The sequence below is a fragment of the Pelodiscus sinensis genome, chromosome 5 (genome assembly GCF_049634645.1).
Source record: "Pelodiscus sinensis isolate JC-2024 chromosome 5, ASM4963464v1, whole genome shotgun sequence".
NCBI lineage: Eukaryota > Metazoa > Chordata > Testudines > Trionychidae > Pelodiscus > Pelodiscus sinensis.
Window position 1 is genome coordinate 31,096,814 of NC_134715.1, and position 18,791 is coordinate 31,115,604.

The 18,791-nt window shown below is 46.0% G+C and overlaps 1 protein-coding gene across 2 annotated transcripts in view; it reads left to right on the plus strand.

The window, feature by feature from the left end:
- The first annotated feature begins 4,051 nt into the window (after positions 1–4,051).
- The window catches only part of FAM241A (family with sequence similarity 241 member A), a 35,824-nt gene continuing 21,084 nt past the window's right edge, over positions 4,052–18,791 (plus strand). The window contains exon 1 of one of the 2 annotated variants that reach the window (XM_075929732.1): positions 4,052–4,302. In XM_075929732.1, coding sequence (XP_075785847.1) covers positions 4,201–4,302 — 102 coding nt within the window. In that variant the 5' untranslated portion in view covers positions 4,052–4,200. Of the gene's footprint in view, positions 4,303–14,637; positions 15,609–18,791 lie in introns of those variants that run through there. The other variant, XM_075929731.1, reaches the window with a different exon arrangement.

Below are 18,791 nucleotides of genomic sequence, written 5' to 3' on the forward strand. Positions count from 1 at the left end.
CCAAAAAAAACTGTGCTGGTTGTTTATTGGGAGGAGAGGGGAGGTGAGGAGAGAAAGGTAGAGGATGGGAGGGAGATGTCAAGGGAGACAGAGGTGACCCTACTGTGGGGCGTGGGAGAACATCTCCGTCAGGGCCTCCCGAAGGCGCACTCCACTTGGTTGTGGGCCCGGTTGAGGTGGTCGTTGAACCGGGCCCGGTTGTGGTCCGGCCGCCACGTGTAAGGCAGCATTAGCCAGGGCAGCAGGGGGTAGGCCACGTCCCCCACAACACATGTGGGCACGGGCACGTCCCTGACAGTAAATTCCCACTGGGGGAAGTAAGTGCCCACCTCCAGCCTGCCAAACAGGCCGGAGTTGCGTAGGATGCGGGCATCATGTGCCCTGCCGGACCAGCCCGTATAAATGTCCTGGAAGCAGCCACAGTGGTCCACGAGGGCCTGGAGTACAATTGAGAAATACCCCTTTCTGTTTATAAAATGGGCCACTCAATGCTCCGGGGCAGGGATGGGGATGAAGGTTGCATCCAGGGCTCCCCTGCAGTTGGGGAACCCGAGGGCAGCGAAGCCAGCCACCCTAGCCTTCACGTTGCGCAGGCAGATGACTCTCTGGAGCAGGACATCATTGATGGCATGGACGACCTGCAGAAGGGTGCAGAGAAACACAGGGGAACACATCACATAAGGCAGGGTTAGTGCGTGCTCCCTTGGGGGGGGGCCCTGTGATGCCCTCTGTCCTCACACACACACAAACACACACGCACCAGGGCCCCACCACCACCAGCAGGCCTGTGCAAGGGAGGTACAGCCCAAACCCCTGGGTGACCCAGCCTGGAGTCTTGCCTGCCCCTGGGCATGGAGTACAGCACCCTCCCGCCCCCCCACCACTCCCCCTGGGACTTACCTGCATGACGATGGCACCAACGGTCGATCTGCCCACTCTGAACTGGTGTGCCTCCGATAAGTAGCTGTCTGGGATGGCCAGCTTCCATAGTGCGATGGCGACCCTCTTCTCGACTGGGATGGGTGCCCGCAGCCGGGTGGTGGTTCTCTGGAGTGCAGAGGTGAGCCAGGCACATAGCTCCAGGAACGTCTGCTTTCACATGCGGAAGTTCTGGAACCATTGCTGGTCGTCCCATTGCCCCGGGACCAGCCAGTCCCACCAGTCGGTGCTGGTGTACAGTCTCCACAAGGACCTCTGCACGGTGGGGTGGGGATGGCACAGGGATGCCATGGCCTCCCTGGTGAGGGAGTCCAGAGCGACCTGCGCCTCGGGGTCCTGAATGAGGAGTGCAGCAGCCTGGAGCAGCAGCTGCAGGCACTCCAAAATGGCCGGAAGGGGCCAGAGCAGGCACAAGGCTACCCCTGGTTCCATGGCACAAGAAACAAGCTGAGGGAAAAAAAAACAGCCAAAGGCACTAAAAGGCACAAGGCAGTGATGTCCAAAAAGACAGAGGGCAACCACAAATAGAACTGCTACGGCTGTCAGTCCCTGCAAGAGGTCTTATAGCACGCAGCAGGAGAGAAACGGCTGTCCGGGGAGGTCCCTTTAAGCACCTGTCTCAAAGGAGCTCCAGCCCCTACCCCTGGAAAAGGCCGGTGCCCTTTTGCTCTCTTCAAAATGGTTCTGGGCTTCTGCTTTTGCGTAAAAGCATCCCGCCAATGTAGACGCGCTTTTGCGCAAAAGCGCATTGTTCTTACGATGAGTCCTGGACTAATATAGATGCTCTCTTACACAAATACTTTTAATGCAAAAACTCTTGCGTTAAAAGTTTTTGCGCAAAATCATGCCAGTGTAGACGTAGCCCTTCTGTCTATCTTATCTCTAGATTGTAAACTCTTTCTTTTATATTTTATACTGGTGCAACTGCTCCTAGAATACTGTGTCCATTTCCCGTGGGATGATAAAAGGGGGGAGGGTTCAAAGAAGAGTCCTGAGAATGATTAAAGGATTGGAAAGAGATAGAAAAACAGGACTGTACACCAATGGCAATTTCAGACCATCTAAATTAACATTAAAACAACATTCAACAGCAAATGCCATTTAAAAAATTGTTTTCTCAATGTATAAAAGACAGTTAAAAGGAAAGGGAATAAGTGAAAACTTAAAAATGAACACTTTACATTTCAGACTCCTTAACTGCTTTTTCTTCTTTTTCTGTCTCTAATAAAGGCTTAAAAATATAGGGTGGCTATAATGGAAGTTGTCTTCTGTACCTTGGCACAAAAGACTGGGCCATTCATAATTGTTTAATGTTGTAAGAAAAGGTTTATTTTACTGGTTCCTGGACTAGGGGGAATTTAATTGCATACAGCCTATTCACTGGCCTAGATTGTCCATTGCTACCCTACAGCCTTTAATACTGCAATCTGATTAGCCCACTGGACACTGAGTCTATTTTACTTTTCTTGTCATAGTTGTAATACTCTACCCTAGAGTTCCCAAATTTTAGTCCACTAACTGCTGGTTGTAGTCAGCAGATCATTTGCTGCCTCTCTATTGAGAGCAAGATGTTTATAAAATGTGTGGCACTGCCACTTTGAAGTACCCCTTCCCTGCCTCTGTCTCACAGAGGCAGCAAAGCGGGGAGGGGATGTCGACTAGTCAAAAGACTATCCAATAGATAGTCGACTAGTCTTTTACATCCCGGCTGTGCCTAGACTGCATCCCTTTTCCGTAAAAGGGATGCAAATTAGACACATCGCAATTGCAAATGAAGCGGGGATTTAAATCCCCTCCGCTTCATTAGCATTAAAATGGCTGCCGCTTTTTTCCGGCTCGGAGCTTTGCCAGAAAAAAACGCCAGTCCAGAAGCAGATCTTTCGGAAAATAAAGCCTTTTCTGAAAGATCCCTTTTTCCTCTTAAAATAAGGAATAAGGGATCTTTCGGAAAAGGCTTTATTTTCTGAAAGATCCCCGTCTAGACTGGCGTTTTTTTCCAGCAAAGCTCCGAGCCGGAAAAAAGCGGCAGCCATTTTTATGCTAATGAAGCGGAGGGGATTTAAATCCCCGCTTCATTTGCAATTGCGATGTGTCTAATTTGCATCCCTTTTACGGAAAAGGGATGCAGTCTAGACACAGCCGGGATGTAAAAGACTAGTCGACTATCTATTGGATAGTCTTTTGACTAGTCGACATCCCCTCCCCGCTTTGCTGCCTCTGTGAGACAGAGGCAGGGAAGGGGTACTTCAAAGTGGCAGTGCCACACATTTTATAAACATCTTGCTCTCAATAGAGAGGCAGCAAATGATCTGCTGACTACAACCAGCAGTTAGTGGACTAAAATTTGGGAACTCGAGGGTAGAGTATTACAACTATGACAAGAAAAGTAAAATAGACTCAGTGTCCAGTGGGCTAATCAGATTGCAGTATTAAAGGCTGTAGGGTAGCAATGGACAATCTAGGCCAGTGAATAGGCTGCATGCAGGGACTTTCAATGGAGAGCAAGAATGTCTTAACCAAGAGAATGGCTCGGATTAGTGTAGTTTTGCTAACTGTACTTTTGTACCTAGAATTTGCGGGGGGGGGGGGGGGGGCGGGGGTGCCAACTGAACTGTGGCAGCAGTTTGACGGGATGCAGAGGGAGCAGGTGGCTCTCACAAATCACAGTCCTGTGCAATGAGCATGAACCTCACTTCACATGCCCTTGCTTTAAGCGAGTGTCACTTGGGTTAAAGGCTGGTTGGGGGGGGGGGGGATCTATGTGAGGAGAAACCAGCACAATCTGGCAACTGTGCATGGGCAACGGTAAACAAAATACCTCCTGGGCCACATGTTGCCTCATCACTGCTGTACTAGGGCTTCTTCCTCCCCTACTGTAGGGTATGTGTAGCCAGTCGGAGGTGCTAGGTCCTGCCGGGAAGGGCTCTAGCGCTGCGTTTGCAGGGGCAGTGGGGGAATGCGGGAATTCAGTCTCTCTCTCACACACACACCGTAAAAGACCGTCTCGCGCCGCCGCTACGTCTCCTCACGCTCAGAGTCGCAGCCAGACACGTGCTGCCAGCGCCTCCGCTCTGCAAACCAGCCGGGCCCCAGCCACACGCCCTTCGCCGCCAGGCCCCGTGACAGGCCGGACCCGCCCCGCCAAGGCGGCGGGGGTTGCCGCCCGCCCCAGCGCGGCCTTCCCACGGGCAGAGGCGGAGGCGCGAGGGCAGGGCTGCCCCCGGGAGCGGAGGGAGCGCGGCGGCCTGGCGCGGCGGGGGAATGGGCTCCATGGCGGAGCTGCTGCCGCCCGCGGAGTGCGGGTGCGACGGGGAGGCGGAAGCTGCAGCAGCGCGGCACGGACGCCGGCGGCGAGAGGAGCGGGTCAGTCTCCCCTTCCCCGCCAGCCTCTCGGGATGCAGCTGTGTGCGGGGGGGGGGGGCGGTAGTGGGGAGATGTCTGTGCCCGAGGCGGTGTCTGTGCCGGGGCAGCGCCTGCCTAACCCCGGGGCAGGTCGGGGTCTCCACTCGCCACCGCGGCGGCGGGCGCAGCAGCAGCAGCAGCAGCCAGGGCGCAGGCAGGCCCGGCGGGGTCTGTGGCAGGCAGGGGCGAGGGGAGGCGGCGCGGCGCAGGCCGGGCTCTGCGCTCCCGGTGCCGCCCGCAGGGTCAGTCTCACTTCTCCGGGACAGCCCCGGCCTGCCGCGTGGGACAGGAGCCCCGAGCAGCGGGGCTGAGCTCCCCTGGGGCTCGGCTGGAGGCTACTGAGGCGTGGGGCCTCCGCGCCGCCCGCTTCCCACCGCGAAGCGGGGAGCACCTCGCGGTGGGACGGGGGCCCCGGGACGGAGCAGAGAGCATTCAGGGCTAAGGAGCCGGGTAGCCAGGGACGCTTGGAGCAAAAGTGGTTGAGGTCCCGGTGAGCGAGCTTGCTGGCTGGAGCTCAGTTTGCAAATCACCGGCTAGCCTGTGATCACCTGCTCAAGAAAAGGGAGAGGATGTGATCTCTGATGAGAAGGAACTACTTATTTAAGGGTTGTAAGATCTTGGTATCTATCTCCTCTGTACATTTATGCTTTATATCAGACTCCTCACTTAGTGACAAAGTTTTTTTTTGTGACAGTATCTCAGGCAGGAAAACTACCAAAAGAGCTTCAAAACTATCCAGATTTAGAACATGAATAATTAAAAAAACAGTGCCGCTTTTGTACTGTGTAAGCCGTCAGAATCCATATTCTGCAGCTCCTGGAGCCTTGCACACAACTTCCTCAGTTAGCAATTTTAGTTCATGACTGGTGTGAACTGCAAGAGAAAGCTGAGGAATAACCAAATGCATTAAAGATTAAAAACACATTACTATTACAAAATGCATGAAAGGCAGTAAGTGTATATTGATAAATTATTATTGTAAAAAAGGTGAGCTGTCTGAAACTTATTCTTTATAGTGAGGCCAAAGATGATTATGCAACCACTTTTTTAACAAACTTCTTAGAGCAACTCAAATAATATATTCTAGAACTGGAGATGTTTAAGTTGTAGTTAATAATGGTTGACAATGCCCCTTTATAAAAAGCAGTTCCACAGTACAATAGCGTGTGTTATGCCCTGTAATGTATAACCACTTTAGTAAGGTGGCATGATTTTCCCTTACCTCTTAATCTTCAGAGAAATCAGATTTGGTGAGAAGGAATGCTTAGAATAATTATTGAAGCAAAGTACAGGACTATGTAGCGCTTTAAAGACTAACAAGATGGTTTATTAGATGATGAGCTTTCGTGGGCCAGACCCACTTCTTCAGATCAAATAAGTGGGTCTGGCCCACGAAAGCTCATCATCTAATAAACCATCTTGTTAGTCTTAAAGTGCTACGTAGTCCTGTATTTTGCTTCAGCTACACCAGACTAACCCGGCTACATTTCTATCACTAGAATAATTACTGATACCTTTGCAATGATCCCAGGCCTGCACCAGGCTCTACTAAGGCATATCTTTCTGCACAGCCTCTCTGACTGGTGTGGGGACAGCTGAAGCTGCAGTTTCTGCAGCTGGAGTGCCAGTTGACTGGTCTCAGGAATGGCCCCTGCAGGGGAAGATAAAGTCTGGTCCCTCCCCCATCTTCAGCAGGGTAGGAGCCTCAAGCTGGGAGCCAAATGTCAGACTCATGGGGGAGATCATATTCACTGTGTGACATGTTTTTCATATCTGTGAGTCTTGTGGTGCCCTACAGGTTGGACTTCTCTGGTATAGCACCATCGGGACCTGGGTGGTTCCAGATGGGGGAATTTGCCAGACCAAGGAAGATCCCCTGACACTCCTTTGGCCCCACTGCTGGTTGCCCCACCTTTACTGCCCGATCTACTGCCCCAGTGCCGGTACAGCAACATGTAGCCCTGGCCCTATTAGTATGGCACAAGCCTTTCTGGGCGACATGTGGCCCTGATTGAGCTGCCCTGGCCCAAGCTGGGTTGCCGTGGCAGCACCAGCCCCGCTGCTGGCTGGCATGCAGCCCCAACCGGGCTGCTGGCCTGCTGTGGTCCCAGCTGGGTTGCCCTGGTTCTGCTGCCATGGACCCTGATGGGTTTTCCCTGCTGGCTAGCGGTTGCCCAGCCTTACTGCCAGCCAGGCTGCTGCAGCTCTGCCACCCCTGCCAGGCCATAACGTAGCACTTACCAGGCTGCTGCGGCACAGCCCCACTGCCAGACCAGCACACATGGGCTGCTCCAGCCCCAGCTGAGTTGCTGGGCTGCCATTGTCCTGCTACTATGTTCCCGCTACTGCCATCTGGCCCCGCTTTCACCAGCTGAGAATCCCACACAAGCCTATTAGATATGACCCTACACCCGCTGGTAAGTGTAGCTGCTGGCCTTCCTGCCCTTGGGCTCTCGTGTTTAGGAACATCTATGGTCCTGCCGGACCATGGATGTTGCCGGACAAGAGAGTCCTGGTTTTAGGAACTGCGACCTGTAGTAATCACATTTAATATACAGTAGTGGCAAAGTGTTTGGGTTGCAGACTCTGCAGATGATTCAAAGAAAGAACAGTGTTCATTGCACATTTACAAATATAGTCATGATACTGTGTGTGATGTTTTATGAACCTTTTTTAGTTAAAATTCACAATTTTTATTATATCTGATCTGTCCCTTTATAATCGCTTTGACAATTTCCCTGTTAGACTATTAAACAACCAATAATTCATCCATGTTAGCTACTTCAAACCAAGCTCCAATCAATATTGCTTAGCTTATTGTTGATTTTTATGAAATTTCACATAATGCAGGATTGAGCACAGTCAGTCATGAATCAGTCATCTTACAGATAGGAAAAACTTGGTTGATATTAAATAATGTTCTTTTAACTTTAGCCTCACAGACAAGTCAGAATATAGCACATCTTTGTTAAATGAAAATGAAAGTGCACCTATCTTTCAAAAGTTTTGATCCTTGCTTCCTTACCATTCTCTTGTAAAAGAGAGAGAAACAAAACTATGGGTGGAACTGCTGTGTGGTAGGGAGGTATACAATAAAAAGAGTAATGGGTCAATTGCACACTTCCTCCTCCTGCCCTATACCTTACGGGAGTCTCTTATGCAGGATACGAGGGAATAGGGATAGGAAATGGGAAGAACAGGCAGTGGTTGCTTCCCTAGTACAAGAAATAAAGTTCCTCAGAAGTTTATATTGCTGGCTCCAGTTAACAATCCCAGTGGGAAAGGAACTCCCTGCAGACTAGCATTGTAAGTCACAAAGACAGTCAGTGGTAGAATGACTTCTCAGGAGCAATGCTATCAGGAGGTAGCAGAATCTCTTGAGAAAGCACTCAGGAGATCATGACCACGTGTTTTATCAGTGGTCCATGGCATTTCAACATGGATTTTGAGCCTAAATTATTATGGCCAAGTCCCTTCCTCTCTTGCAAAGCTGTCATGGAGCCACTGGAAGTCCAATGTGATGGTGATTAGAACTTTTGGCTATTTAAAGGTTGTTTCCTTTTTTTTTTTTTTTTTTTTTTTTTTTTTAAAGCAGTAAGGACGATCTTCATGAAGGGACAAGAAATTGTGTTTGAATGTCTAGGTGAGGGAGCAGGTTAATAGCCAGCTAAGAGAAAATATACCTTAGTATCATCTCTAGAGCATGTTTGCCCACATATTCAAGTGCAGAACTGGGCACAAATAGCAAAGTAGGTGCAGCATTACAAGAGGCAACAAAATCCAGGGTATCGGAGAGTTTTCAGTAATGGAGGGTTAACAAATATAAATAAACCAAGAACTCTGCAATACAAATAACTTTCATATTTTTGCTAATGAGCTAAAATGTTCTATTTGTTCAGAAAAGCCCAGCTAATTCTAAAGAGATCAAACTGAAAAATCCATTGCTGTCTAATTATGTTGTCATGTTTATTCTCATAACAGAGTTCATTAAATGACCATGAAGTCTTATGTAGTTCAGGAACAGTCTGTTGACAAAATATATTTTTCTGTATTCTGTTTTCCTGTGGCTTTTTTAAATTGCTGTGTCATTTATCAGGGAGGCATCATGATTCAAAAGGAAAAATAAAGGGCCGGATTCTGCTCATTTACACTGGTGTAAATCCAGTGGCTTCAGTGGATTTATACTGGATTAATACCAGTTATATATGAGATATTTTGGCCAAAGACTTCATGAAAGATTTTATTTGGCCCAGGCTCTGAACCTCATCACCTCCCCATATTTTTCCATTGCCATTTGGAACTGACCCAACTAGGGAAGGGTCATATCTAATAGGTTTGTGATGAAGTAGTACATTTTATCCTGAGTAATTATCATTACTAAAAGCTCCTCCTCTAATTGTTTGTCATAAACATCTTTAAAATATATCTTCTTATTGAGTAATAGCACTCTCTTTTCATTGGGAGATCAGTCTGTTTAAGAAATCCCAACCCCTTCGACTTAAACATTCTATTTACAGATATTAAAAAGCTATTATCAGCCAGGGCCCACTTAGTAAAATTAATGACAGGTAAACTTAAAAAGAATAAAAACAAAATGCAATTTCATGTAGGGATGTCAACGTGTAGTCAACTACATGATTAACCTATATGCCTGGGCTACACTCACTCTCTCCCACTTGCTGTCGACTACATGCACTCTCTCCCACTTGCTGCCTCTATCTCTCATAGAGGGACAGCAGCATGGAGGGTGAGGAGAACAGGAGGCACCAGCAAGGGAGTGAGAATCAGGCAGGAGCCAATATGCATGGGGAGCTAGCTTTTAAGCCAGTTCTCCGCACGTGCCAGCTCTGTGGAGATGCCTCCCTGGGGGAGGGAGGGACAGACAGGAGCTGGTGCCCAGATGGAGCTGGCTGCCTTCCCTCTCCTCCTCCCCCCCCCCCCAAACATGCTGCCACCTCTATCAGAGACAGCAGTTGGAGGGCAAGGGATGCTACCATGGAACAGCCTCTGTTCGCAATGGGCCTGCTGTCCGTGGGGAGCTTGGGCACTCTGCAGACAGGGGATGCTGCCTCTGTATCAGCGGCAGCACTGTGTGGCGGCAGGTGGAATCTGGTAGGCTGCCTGCCCCGCCCCCATGGACTAATTGTGTAACTGCTAAGATTTGATGCAGTTACACAAATATTAAATGAATTGATATTTAACCTCCATAATTTCATGTAATGTATAGTCACACTGTGAAAATCATTGTTGCGAGAAACCATAAATTACTGCTATGACTGGATTTTTAAAGGGGATTTGATAACTTTAACAAATATAGGTTTGTAGCTGATTCTGTAAAGATAAGGGTAATCTACGCTGATGCTCCAGGGAGTAAAATGAGCACTGCATGGTTCTGAAAAGCACTCTTTCCCATACACATATGGTATCTCATAATTGGAAGGTGCATTACATGTATAGGGATGATGGAGATTTACCTCTCTCAGAAACAGGTAAATTCATACTTGAGAGCCAATTATCTTATATGTTAATTTTCTTGCATACTAAATAATGATTATTAACTAGAAAAATGTATTGATCCATAGTATTAATGGACACAGAGACTCCAATGAAACTGGTTTTCTTTCCCTATCCTATCCCATTCCATATGTTAGGTTAACCTTTATTAGACTGAAAAATTTTATTAAAGCTAACGTTTCAAAGTTTACAAGATACAAATTAAAAAGGCAGCGAGGAGTCCTGTGGCACCTTACATGCATCTGACGAAGTGGGTCTTTGCCCACGAAAGCTTATGCTCCAACACTTCGGTTAGTCTTTAAGGTGCCACAGGACTCCTCACCGCTTTTGCAGATTTAGACTAACACGGCTACCCCTCTGATAAATTAAAAAGGAAGGCACTGTACATCCAGGGCCAAGCTTTGGTTATGGGAGGGGGTTGATTACAAGTATCGGATTACAGTTTGAGATACATAGCATACATAATCAGCATTGTCCCAGATTAAGGTGAGTTTTTTAAAGCAGCAGAAGTAGTCTCGGGAATGCATCCCATGAAGAGTATGGAGTCATAGTCCGTGTCAGTGAAGTGCATAGGCATATGGCTGTAGTGTGTCTTTGGGTCTCTTCTATGGAAAAGTACATAGTCTGTCAAGACAGGAAGGGTGATTTCCCTGGCCGTGTCCCTTGTTGGCAGTTTTGGTCACTTATAATAGTACTGATAGTGGCCCGTGACATGTTCAGTGTGTATATCTCTGAACCACTGGATGTTTGTTATAGTGGAGAAACATACGAAAGATATCTCCTATGTAAACAAGGGCTAAATGTCATATGTTCTCTATATATTGTGTAAGAGAAAAGATAAAGCGAGCAATCAGAAACTTAGCATTGTTAACTAGCATAGAACTATAAATGCCTGTTACTGCATGGAGTGTTACAGATTGGCACAATGCCTAATAAAAACTAAAAGTAAAACCTGTATTAGGAGCTGTAAACTCTAATAAAATCTTTTAGCCTTTTATCATCAAACCAGAAAAATACTGTTTGGTGAAGAGAGGGTGGGGAAGTATGTCATGCAGATTATACCAAAAACTTGTTGTGTGTCTGCTCAGAGTAGTCCATGTTTAAAGTCTTCCCTCACTAACATACTTAGCCCTGAAATTCTAGCCCCATTGAAATCAATGGCAATATACCCATTGACCTCAGTAAGACCAGGATTTTTCACTTCTGGTTAAGTGTAAGATGGCGTAAGTGGCTTCTCCTTCAGCTCAGCCACATGATGATAACCTAGAGTTTCCTCAGACATCTAGACAGCAAAACCAAAAATCTAACTTCCTCCCAAACATGGTAAATTGTGTATATGCATGAATTAATTAATGTATGCCATTAACTGGTCCAGAGGGGCGCGCGCACACACACACACACAAAATTTACCATTTTGTTTTTATTTTTGAATAGGTTTTATTGTTTCTTCTAAAGCATGTTTCTTTTTGGTGTTTTCCTTGGGGAATTTTTTTCAGGGTAAATATAATTTCAGATTATAAACTCAGCTATTATTTAGTCAGCCTGTTTAGATTTTGAAGCTCTGGAATTTTTAAAGAAGGTTTCAACAAGCTGTGCTACAAGTATTTTTCCACTATGGAGAAAACAGAGACTAAGTCAAAGAGGATAATTTCAGTGACTGCAGATGTGACATCTACATTTTGCCTTTTCATAATAACGGCACGGGCAGCATCTGCCTTTCAGGCTATTTTAAAGGACTCTGATGCTTTAAATTCACTCTTCTCTTCCTGGTTCCAACTCATGTCAACACAACAGAGCTCATTGTTGTGTCAGCTCACTCTTAGATGTTTTATCATTCACAGAACTGTAGGGTCAATGGACATTGATAGTTTTCCTCTGACTACTAGAGGCAAAGACCACATCATTTAAATCATCCGCATTTTTTCAAAAGCAAACTTCTAGCCTTAAGAATAGAAATTGTGGTGCCTCAAGAACTATTTCTGGTTTATTCCAGACCCAGTTAAATATAAAACCTAATGGTCTCTCTTTCTTTCTTGCCTGCAGTTTATCTGTTTACCCAATTAATACTGTATCTAGTCAGATACCTTTAAAAGTTTTATTGGAACATTTCCAACACACATTTTAAAATTGTTTTTAGTTAAAGGGTCTAAGGCTAGAATCCTTCAGAGATATTTCAATCAACGAAGGACCTTGATTTCTTGTCAATGGTACACATAGACAGAATTATAGCACTGAAAAATTGGTGAAAAAGATATGTCCTCATACATATTTCCCCTAATTGAACCCTAATTAGTTTTATAGAATTCTTACCAAATGCTAGTGTCCTAATTACCTCTTCTTAAGATGGGATTCAGCAGTGGTAGGGAAAAGAGAAAGTTCATTTCACCCATTCATTAGAACTTGTACAGCATTACATATTGGATTTACAGACAGTAGGTTATGGCCCAATTTTGCTATAAATTACATCAGTATAACTCCAATTGTAGATAACTGTACTTCAGGTATAACTGAGAACAGAATTAGATTTTTATTATTAAACAGGTTTTCCGGAGGTAGTCCAGTATAGTTTCTCCCTTCTCTGAAATGTTTTTTTAATAACACTTTTTTGTCCCATATGCTTAAAGGGTGTTTAAATATTGGGGGAGGGGTTGGATATATTTCTATTGATTACAGAAAAAACTGGCTAGCAATAATTTACTATAAAAAATATATAAATACACATGTGTGGGATATGTACATTTCAGCAGATTGCTAAGCCCACAGACAGACAGCTTCAGATGGGGAGTGGAGGCTTCATCTGTGATATTAGCATTCTCAGATAAGTTTACTGTACTGCTATTAATGCCTTGGCTCCCTACTAAAGAGTCTGTCAAGTATATATTAATACAGTGCTCTGAGGCTTCCTTAGCAAGGTTTCAATGATTGTAGCCACACGCTGTTGCTTACTGCTGTGAGGGGTATTAATATGTTCTCTTCATATTTTATCGCTTTCCCACATGTTTAAGGAGACATTATTCATTGTTCCTTTATTGAATTTGAGACTAGATCAGTGCCAGGATACATATGCACTAAATTGTAATTCTTTCCTTTTAGTTTAGAGTGCCACTATATAAAGTTGACTTGATTTTTATAAGGGGACATCTTTAAAATAAAAAAAAGTATTATATGATTAATAATTATTAGATCATTAATAATGATTAGAGGCCTCAAGCATATTTCATAGAACCATGGAACGGGTAGCAATTTTGAGATGTCATCTAGTCCAGTCCCCTGCACTCACGGCAGGACCAAGCACCATCTATACAAGTGTGGTGGACAGCGTGCTACAGGCAGGCTGCATGTGGGTTCTGTGTGTGGCCAGTTTACCACTGCCCACGCGCAAGGTTGCCAGATTCTGCTGGTTTCCATCCACATCACTTTTTTCCTACCAGTATTACAAAAGTGACACACAGATAAAGCAAGGGCATGTGAAGTGAGGTATGAACTGTTCTCACACAATGTTGACTAAGCTGTGTACTCCCTCTGCATCCTATCAAAGTGCTCCTGCGGTTCAGTCAACACACCCTGCAAATTCTAGATATGCATGTGCAGTTAGCAAGACTACCCTATCCTGGGAAGATGTCTTGGTTATGAAAATCTGGCAGCCCACTGAGGTGTAGGGCCACTCACATGACCCACCCACTAGCCTGGGTTGCCTTTTGCTGATCTACGTCATCCTTGACAGATGTTTGTCTAACCTGCTCTTAATAATCTACAGTGATGGAGGTTCCACAACCTTCCTAGACATTTTTTTCCAGTGCTTAACCACCTTGACAGTTAGGCAGTTGTTCCTAATAGCCAACCTAAACCTCCCTTGCTACAATTTAAGCCCATTGCTTCTTGTCCTATCATCAGAGATGAAGAACAATTCTCCTTCTCCCTGTTATATACTTGAAAGCTGATATCAATCTTCTCTTTCCCAAACTAAACAAACCCAGTTCTTTCAGTCTTCGTCCATAGGTTGTTTTCTAGACCTTTAATCATTTTTGTTGCTCCCCTCTGGGTATTCTCCAAATTGTCCACATGCTTCCTGAAGTGCAGCACCCAGAACTGGACACAACAGTCTAGCTGAGGCCTAATCACAGAGTGGAAGAATTATTTCTGGTGTCTTGCTTAAAACACTCCTGTTAGTATATCCCAGAATGATGTATGTATGTGCGTACGTTTGCTTGCAACAGTGTCACACTTGCTTGTGGTCTGCTGTGATCCCTGGGTGCCTTTCCACAGTACTCCTTCCTAGGTAGTCATTTTCCATTTTCTGTGTGTGCAACTGATTGGAATAGAGTACTTTGCATTTGTCCTTATTGAATTTCATCCTATTTATCTCAGCCCATATCTCCAGTTTGCCTAGATCATTTTGAATTATTATCCTGTTCTTCAAAGCATGTGCAGCCCTTCCCAGTTTGGTATCATCTGCAGACTAAGGATGTTAAAATGGGGTTAATTGACTAGTTTATGGAATTTCCATCGACTAGTCAATAGACACTCCCACATTCTTCCTTCGAAATGTACAAGAGCCCCTGCTGGATCTCTTGTACATTTCAAAGGAGGAATGCAGAACTCCATATACAGCCCGGGGCCAGCGGAAAGTCCTGTGGTATGCCTGCTTTGAAGTCCCCCAGCAGGGACTTTGAATCGCACGGAGCCGGCGTTTGAAAAGATCAGTTTCAAAGTGCCGTGTGGCGCTGCCTCATTGAAGTACCCCTTCCGCCCCCCTCTTGCTGCCTCTATCTCATAAATGCAGTGGGGGCGGGGGAGAGATCAACTAGTCGACTAGTCAAAAGACTATCCAATAAGCAATGCTTATCCGATAGTCGACTAGTCTTATAAGTTCTGCAGTAGGAATGTTAAAGTGTACTTTCTATGCCATTTTCTAAATCATTGATGAAGATACTGCACAGAACCAGTTCCCAAACTGATCCCTGCGTAACCCCACTTCTTGTGTCCTTCCAGCATGACAGTGAGCCACTGATAACTATTCTCTGGGAATGGTTATTCAACTAGTTATTCACCCATGTTATAGTAGCTTCATTTAGGTTATATTTCCCTAGTTTGTTAATAAGCAGGTCATGCAAGACTGCATCAAATGCCTTAAAGTCTAGCTAGACCACGTCTACTGCTTCCCCCTTATCCACGAGTCTTTTTATCCTGTTAAAGAAAGCTATCAGGTTGGTTTGACATGATTTGTTCTTTACAAATCCATGCTGACCATTACTTATCACCTTGCTATCTTCTAGATCAGGGCTATTCAACATGTGGCCCATGGGCTGCATGCGGCTTGTGGCCCATGGGCTGCATGCGGCTTGTGGCCCATTTGTCTGCGGTCCATGGTGCAGTTTGGGTTTACATAGGGCTTAACACGCAGCCTGTGGGTAGGATCCTTTGAATATGGCCTCCACTGGGAACATGTTCCACAATGGCAAGGCATCTCCCAGGCACGGTGAGCACTGAAAGACACAAACGGACGGGCTGGCTGGAACAGATGGGTGCAGGGTGTCAGCATTTCTAGCCCCCAGGGAGGAGGTGCTGGGAGCTCGAGGGCATTGATGGAAGTGCTTTGTATTCATGCCCATAAGTGTGAAAGAAGCTATTTGCATATACAGGAATCGCCAAGCGGCGGCAAGCCCCGCTCGCCAGCCGTGCGGTTCTGCGAGCTGCGCATGTGCAGATCGCGCGGGCGCTGGCTATGCCGGCTTGAAATCTACTCGCCACGGGTGAGTAGATTACATGTTTTGTCGAGCCCTGTGCACATATATATTTGCATGTAAATGCAACCAAACTTAAGTTGCAGCCCTTGGCGTGTGCGGTATCGCTGTGGCCCTTGCAGCTTCCAAAGTTGAGTAGCCCTGTTCTAGATATTTGCAAATGGATTCCTTAATTTTTTGCTCCATTATCTTTCCTGTTATAGAAATTAAGGTGACTGGTATGTAATTTCCCTGGTTTGTCCTTATTCTCCAAATTTAGACATGTTTAAAAACAAGAAAAGACTTCATCACAGGTCTCAACCTCCCAGCCTGTGGGCCATTCCTGGCTGAAGCAATTGAGCGATCTGGCCTGGGACTCCTGACAAGCCAGGAAGGCCTGGCCATTACCAGCCCCACAGCCCACTGTTTCCATCATCGCGCCTCCCTTTCCCTCATGGCACCCCGTCCCCATGCAGTTGCGCCCCTCCACACACACTCCTAGTGACAGTAGGAGCTGCAAGGGAAGCGGAGAAAATATATTTGCCCGGTGTGCTCTACTTCCCCCAGCTCCTGCTGCCACAGGGAGCAGGGGTGGGGTCAACCAATGCCACCGTGCAGCACCAGGCACCCTGGTAATCCCCAAAGCCATGTCCTGCAGTGGCAGGAAAGGTCTGAGCTTGGGGGCCAGCAACAGACAACCCCCTCCTCATGGCCCGCTGGGAGTTCCCGGGCTGGATTATGCAATCACTCCAGTTGGGCATGGCCCACGAACGGGACAAAAGAAATATAAAGCACTACTTCTAAAAGGGAGGGGGTACTTCATGCTCTCTTAAAATTTCCCATGATATGATTTTTGCCTTACCTCAATATTGATTTGATGACACATGATGATAAATTACAGTGTGAGCACGTCTAGCTTTGTGTTTCATAAAATGTATTTCATTATTCTGAAGTAAGTTCATCACAGGATATTTCACAAAAATCTGAATGCGAAGGAATTAAAACGTTTGGATACTGTTCTCTTGGTTGTTGTGTTAGGATTTCAGTTGCCATAACAACTAGAGGTGGTACTTTTAGATATAGTTTGCCCTAAGGTTTGCATCACCATATTTGAACTTCAGTTGCCATAATAGCTGAATACAACTTTGGTTATCAGTTGCTTTTCTTTCCATTGTTTTTAGTTTATTCCGTATCTTTCTGGTCAGCCTTAAAAGCTGTTTGCTCTTGTTTCTGCTATTAAATGAACTGTCATTTATTGCTACTCACATTTTATTTCTGATTATTGAGACCTTTGTGTTATTTCTTTTGAGTCGTATGTAACTTAAAAACTAGGGATATAAATGGTTAACCAGTAAACATCACCATCCCGTGGGGCCCACTGGAGTAGCCCCTGACCAGGGTGATTTCTCCTCCCTCCCCCCGCCCCACTGCAGATTACACATTGGTGGCCCTGTTCCTGGGGAGCCAGCTATAGAGACCACAGCAAAGCCTTCTCAGGAGTGGGACCAGTAGCTTATTTAAGCTTTATACTGCAGAGTCCGGTAACCTCTACGATTTGTAGCAGTTGCACTGTTACATGTTTAAACACATTTTTACATCCCTATTAAAAGTCTAAATACCAAACTCTTGGTGCCTCTAACAGACTTTAAAGCACAATCTATACAAAAACAATCAACAAACTGTGCAGGCAATCCAACATTGCAAAACAAGGCTAACAAAAAGGATATTTTAAAACATACTATATTTCACACCCAGATAGTCCCAGCTTAGACTTATCCTAATGAGCTTTAAAGATGAAATATGCAACATTCTCTAACATTGGCAAATTCAGGATATTTCATACCAAGAGAAGTGAATTCCAAAACTGAGAGCCACTAAAATTAAAAGGCAGAGATTATACTATGTGCAGAGGCAAATCATTAGAAATTTGAGGACTACTTAGGTCCTCTCCTGAAAACAGATCCACGTCAAAATTTGAATCAACATGGGAAATGAACTACATTATTGCTCTTAGTATTATTTTGGGTTTGGGCTGAAGCATATTTGTGGATGATGTAGGGTTTTACCTAAAGCAGACAATACATTAGTACAAAATTCTGCTAGCATTTTGAAGCTTATTGCTGTTGATGGTTATCAAATGTGGCACCATCAGTGAAGTACAAGTTGGATCTCCTTTATCCAGCACCCTCGGGACTTAACCAGTCCTGGATGAGGAAATTTTCCTTGACACCATCCCCTCAGTCCATTGCCCCTCCCCGCTGCTGGCTCTTTCGGCCTGACTAGGCTATCTGCTGGCCGGGTCACATGTGGCTCCAGCCCCACTGCTCAACAGCACACTGCTCGGTCGGTCTGCCGCAGCCCTAGCCTCGCTGCCAGGTGGCGTGTGGCCCCAGATGCATTGATTCTGCCAGCTTCCACTCCTGGGCTGCTGCGCCCACGGCCACAGCCCCAGCCCCACTGTCGGGCAGCAGGCAGCCCCAGTCACGCTGCCATCTCTGCCCACGATGCTGTGGCCCAGCCACTGCCTAGGATTCTGCAGCTCCACCGCCACCCAGACTGATGCAGCCCAGCCAGCTTCCCCTCTTGGGCTGCTATGGTCCTGGTCCCACTGCCAAGCAGCAGACAGCCCCGATCGCACTCCGCCCAGGCTGCTGTGGCCCCACTGCTAGCAGACTCACAGGGATGCACCAGGCTTCCAGCTGCTGGCCCTTCTGCTCCAGGGCGCGCTCATCCAGGAACATCTGTGGTCGTGCCAGAGCACAAATGTTGCCGGACCAGAGAATCCCGGATTTGGACCCAGATTTCATTCTGTACCAATACCATAACATGCACTTACTGAAATTCCCTGTTTAAATTTAGAAAAGAAATCTTTAATGGGATACTATTTCCAGAACTACTTTGGTGTTGGCAATTTTCCTATGCAGAAAATCTTTTTCTCATACTTCTCACTGTTATCATCTGCAAGCACTGTGAAACTGTTCCTTATTTGCTTTCCATCTATTAGCCTTTTAATTTATATGCAGCAGAATAAACATTTTTCTAGGACAGTGAACCTTGTCATTTTGCCCAGAGCAGTTTAGATGTTTACTGTTTTTCTGTCCAGTATTTTATTGCTAGAATATCAAAATCTACACTGTCACTTAGAACTGGAAGGTCAAAGTATTAATCATCAGTTGAGGCTGCAGGCTGCATGCATTCTGCCAATACTCTGCA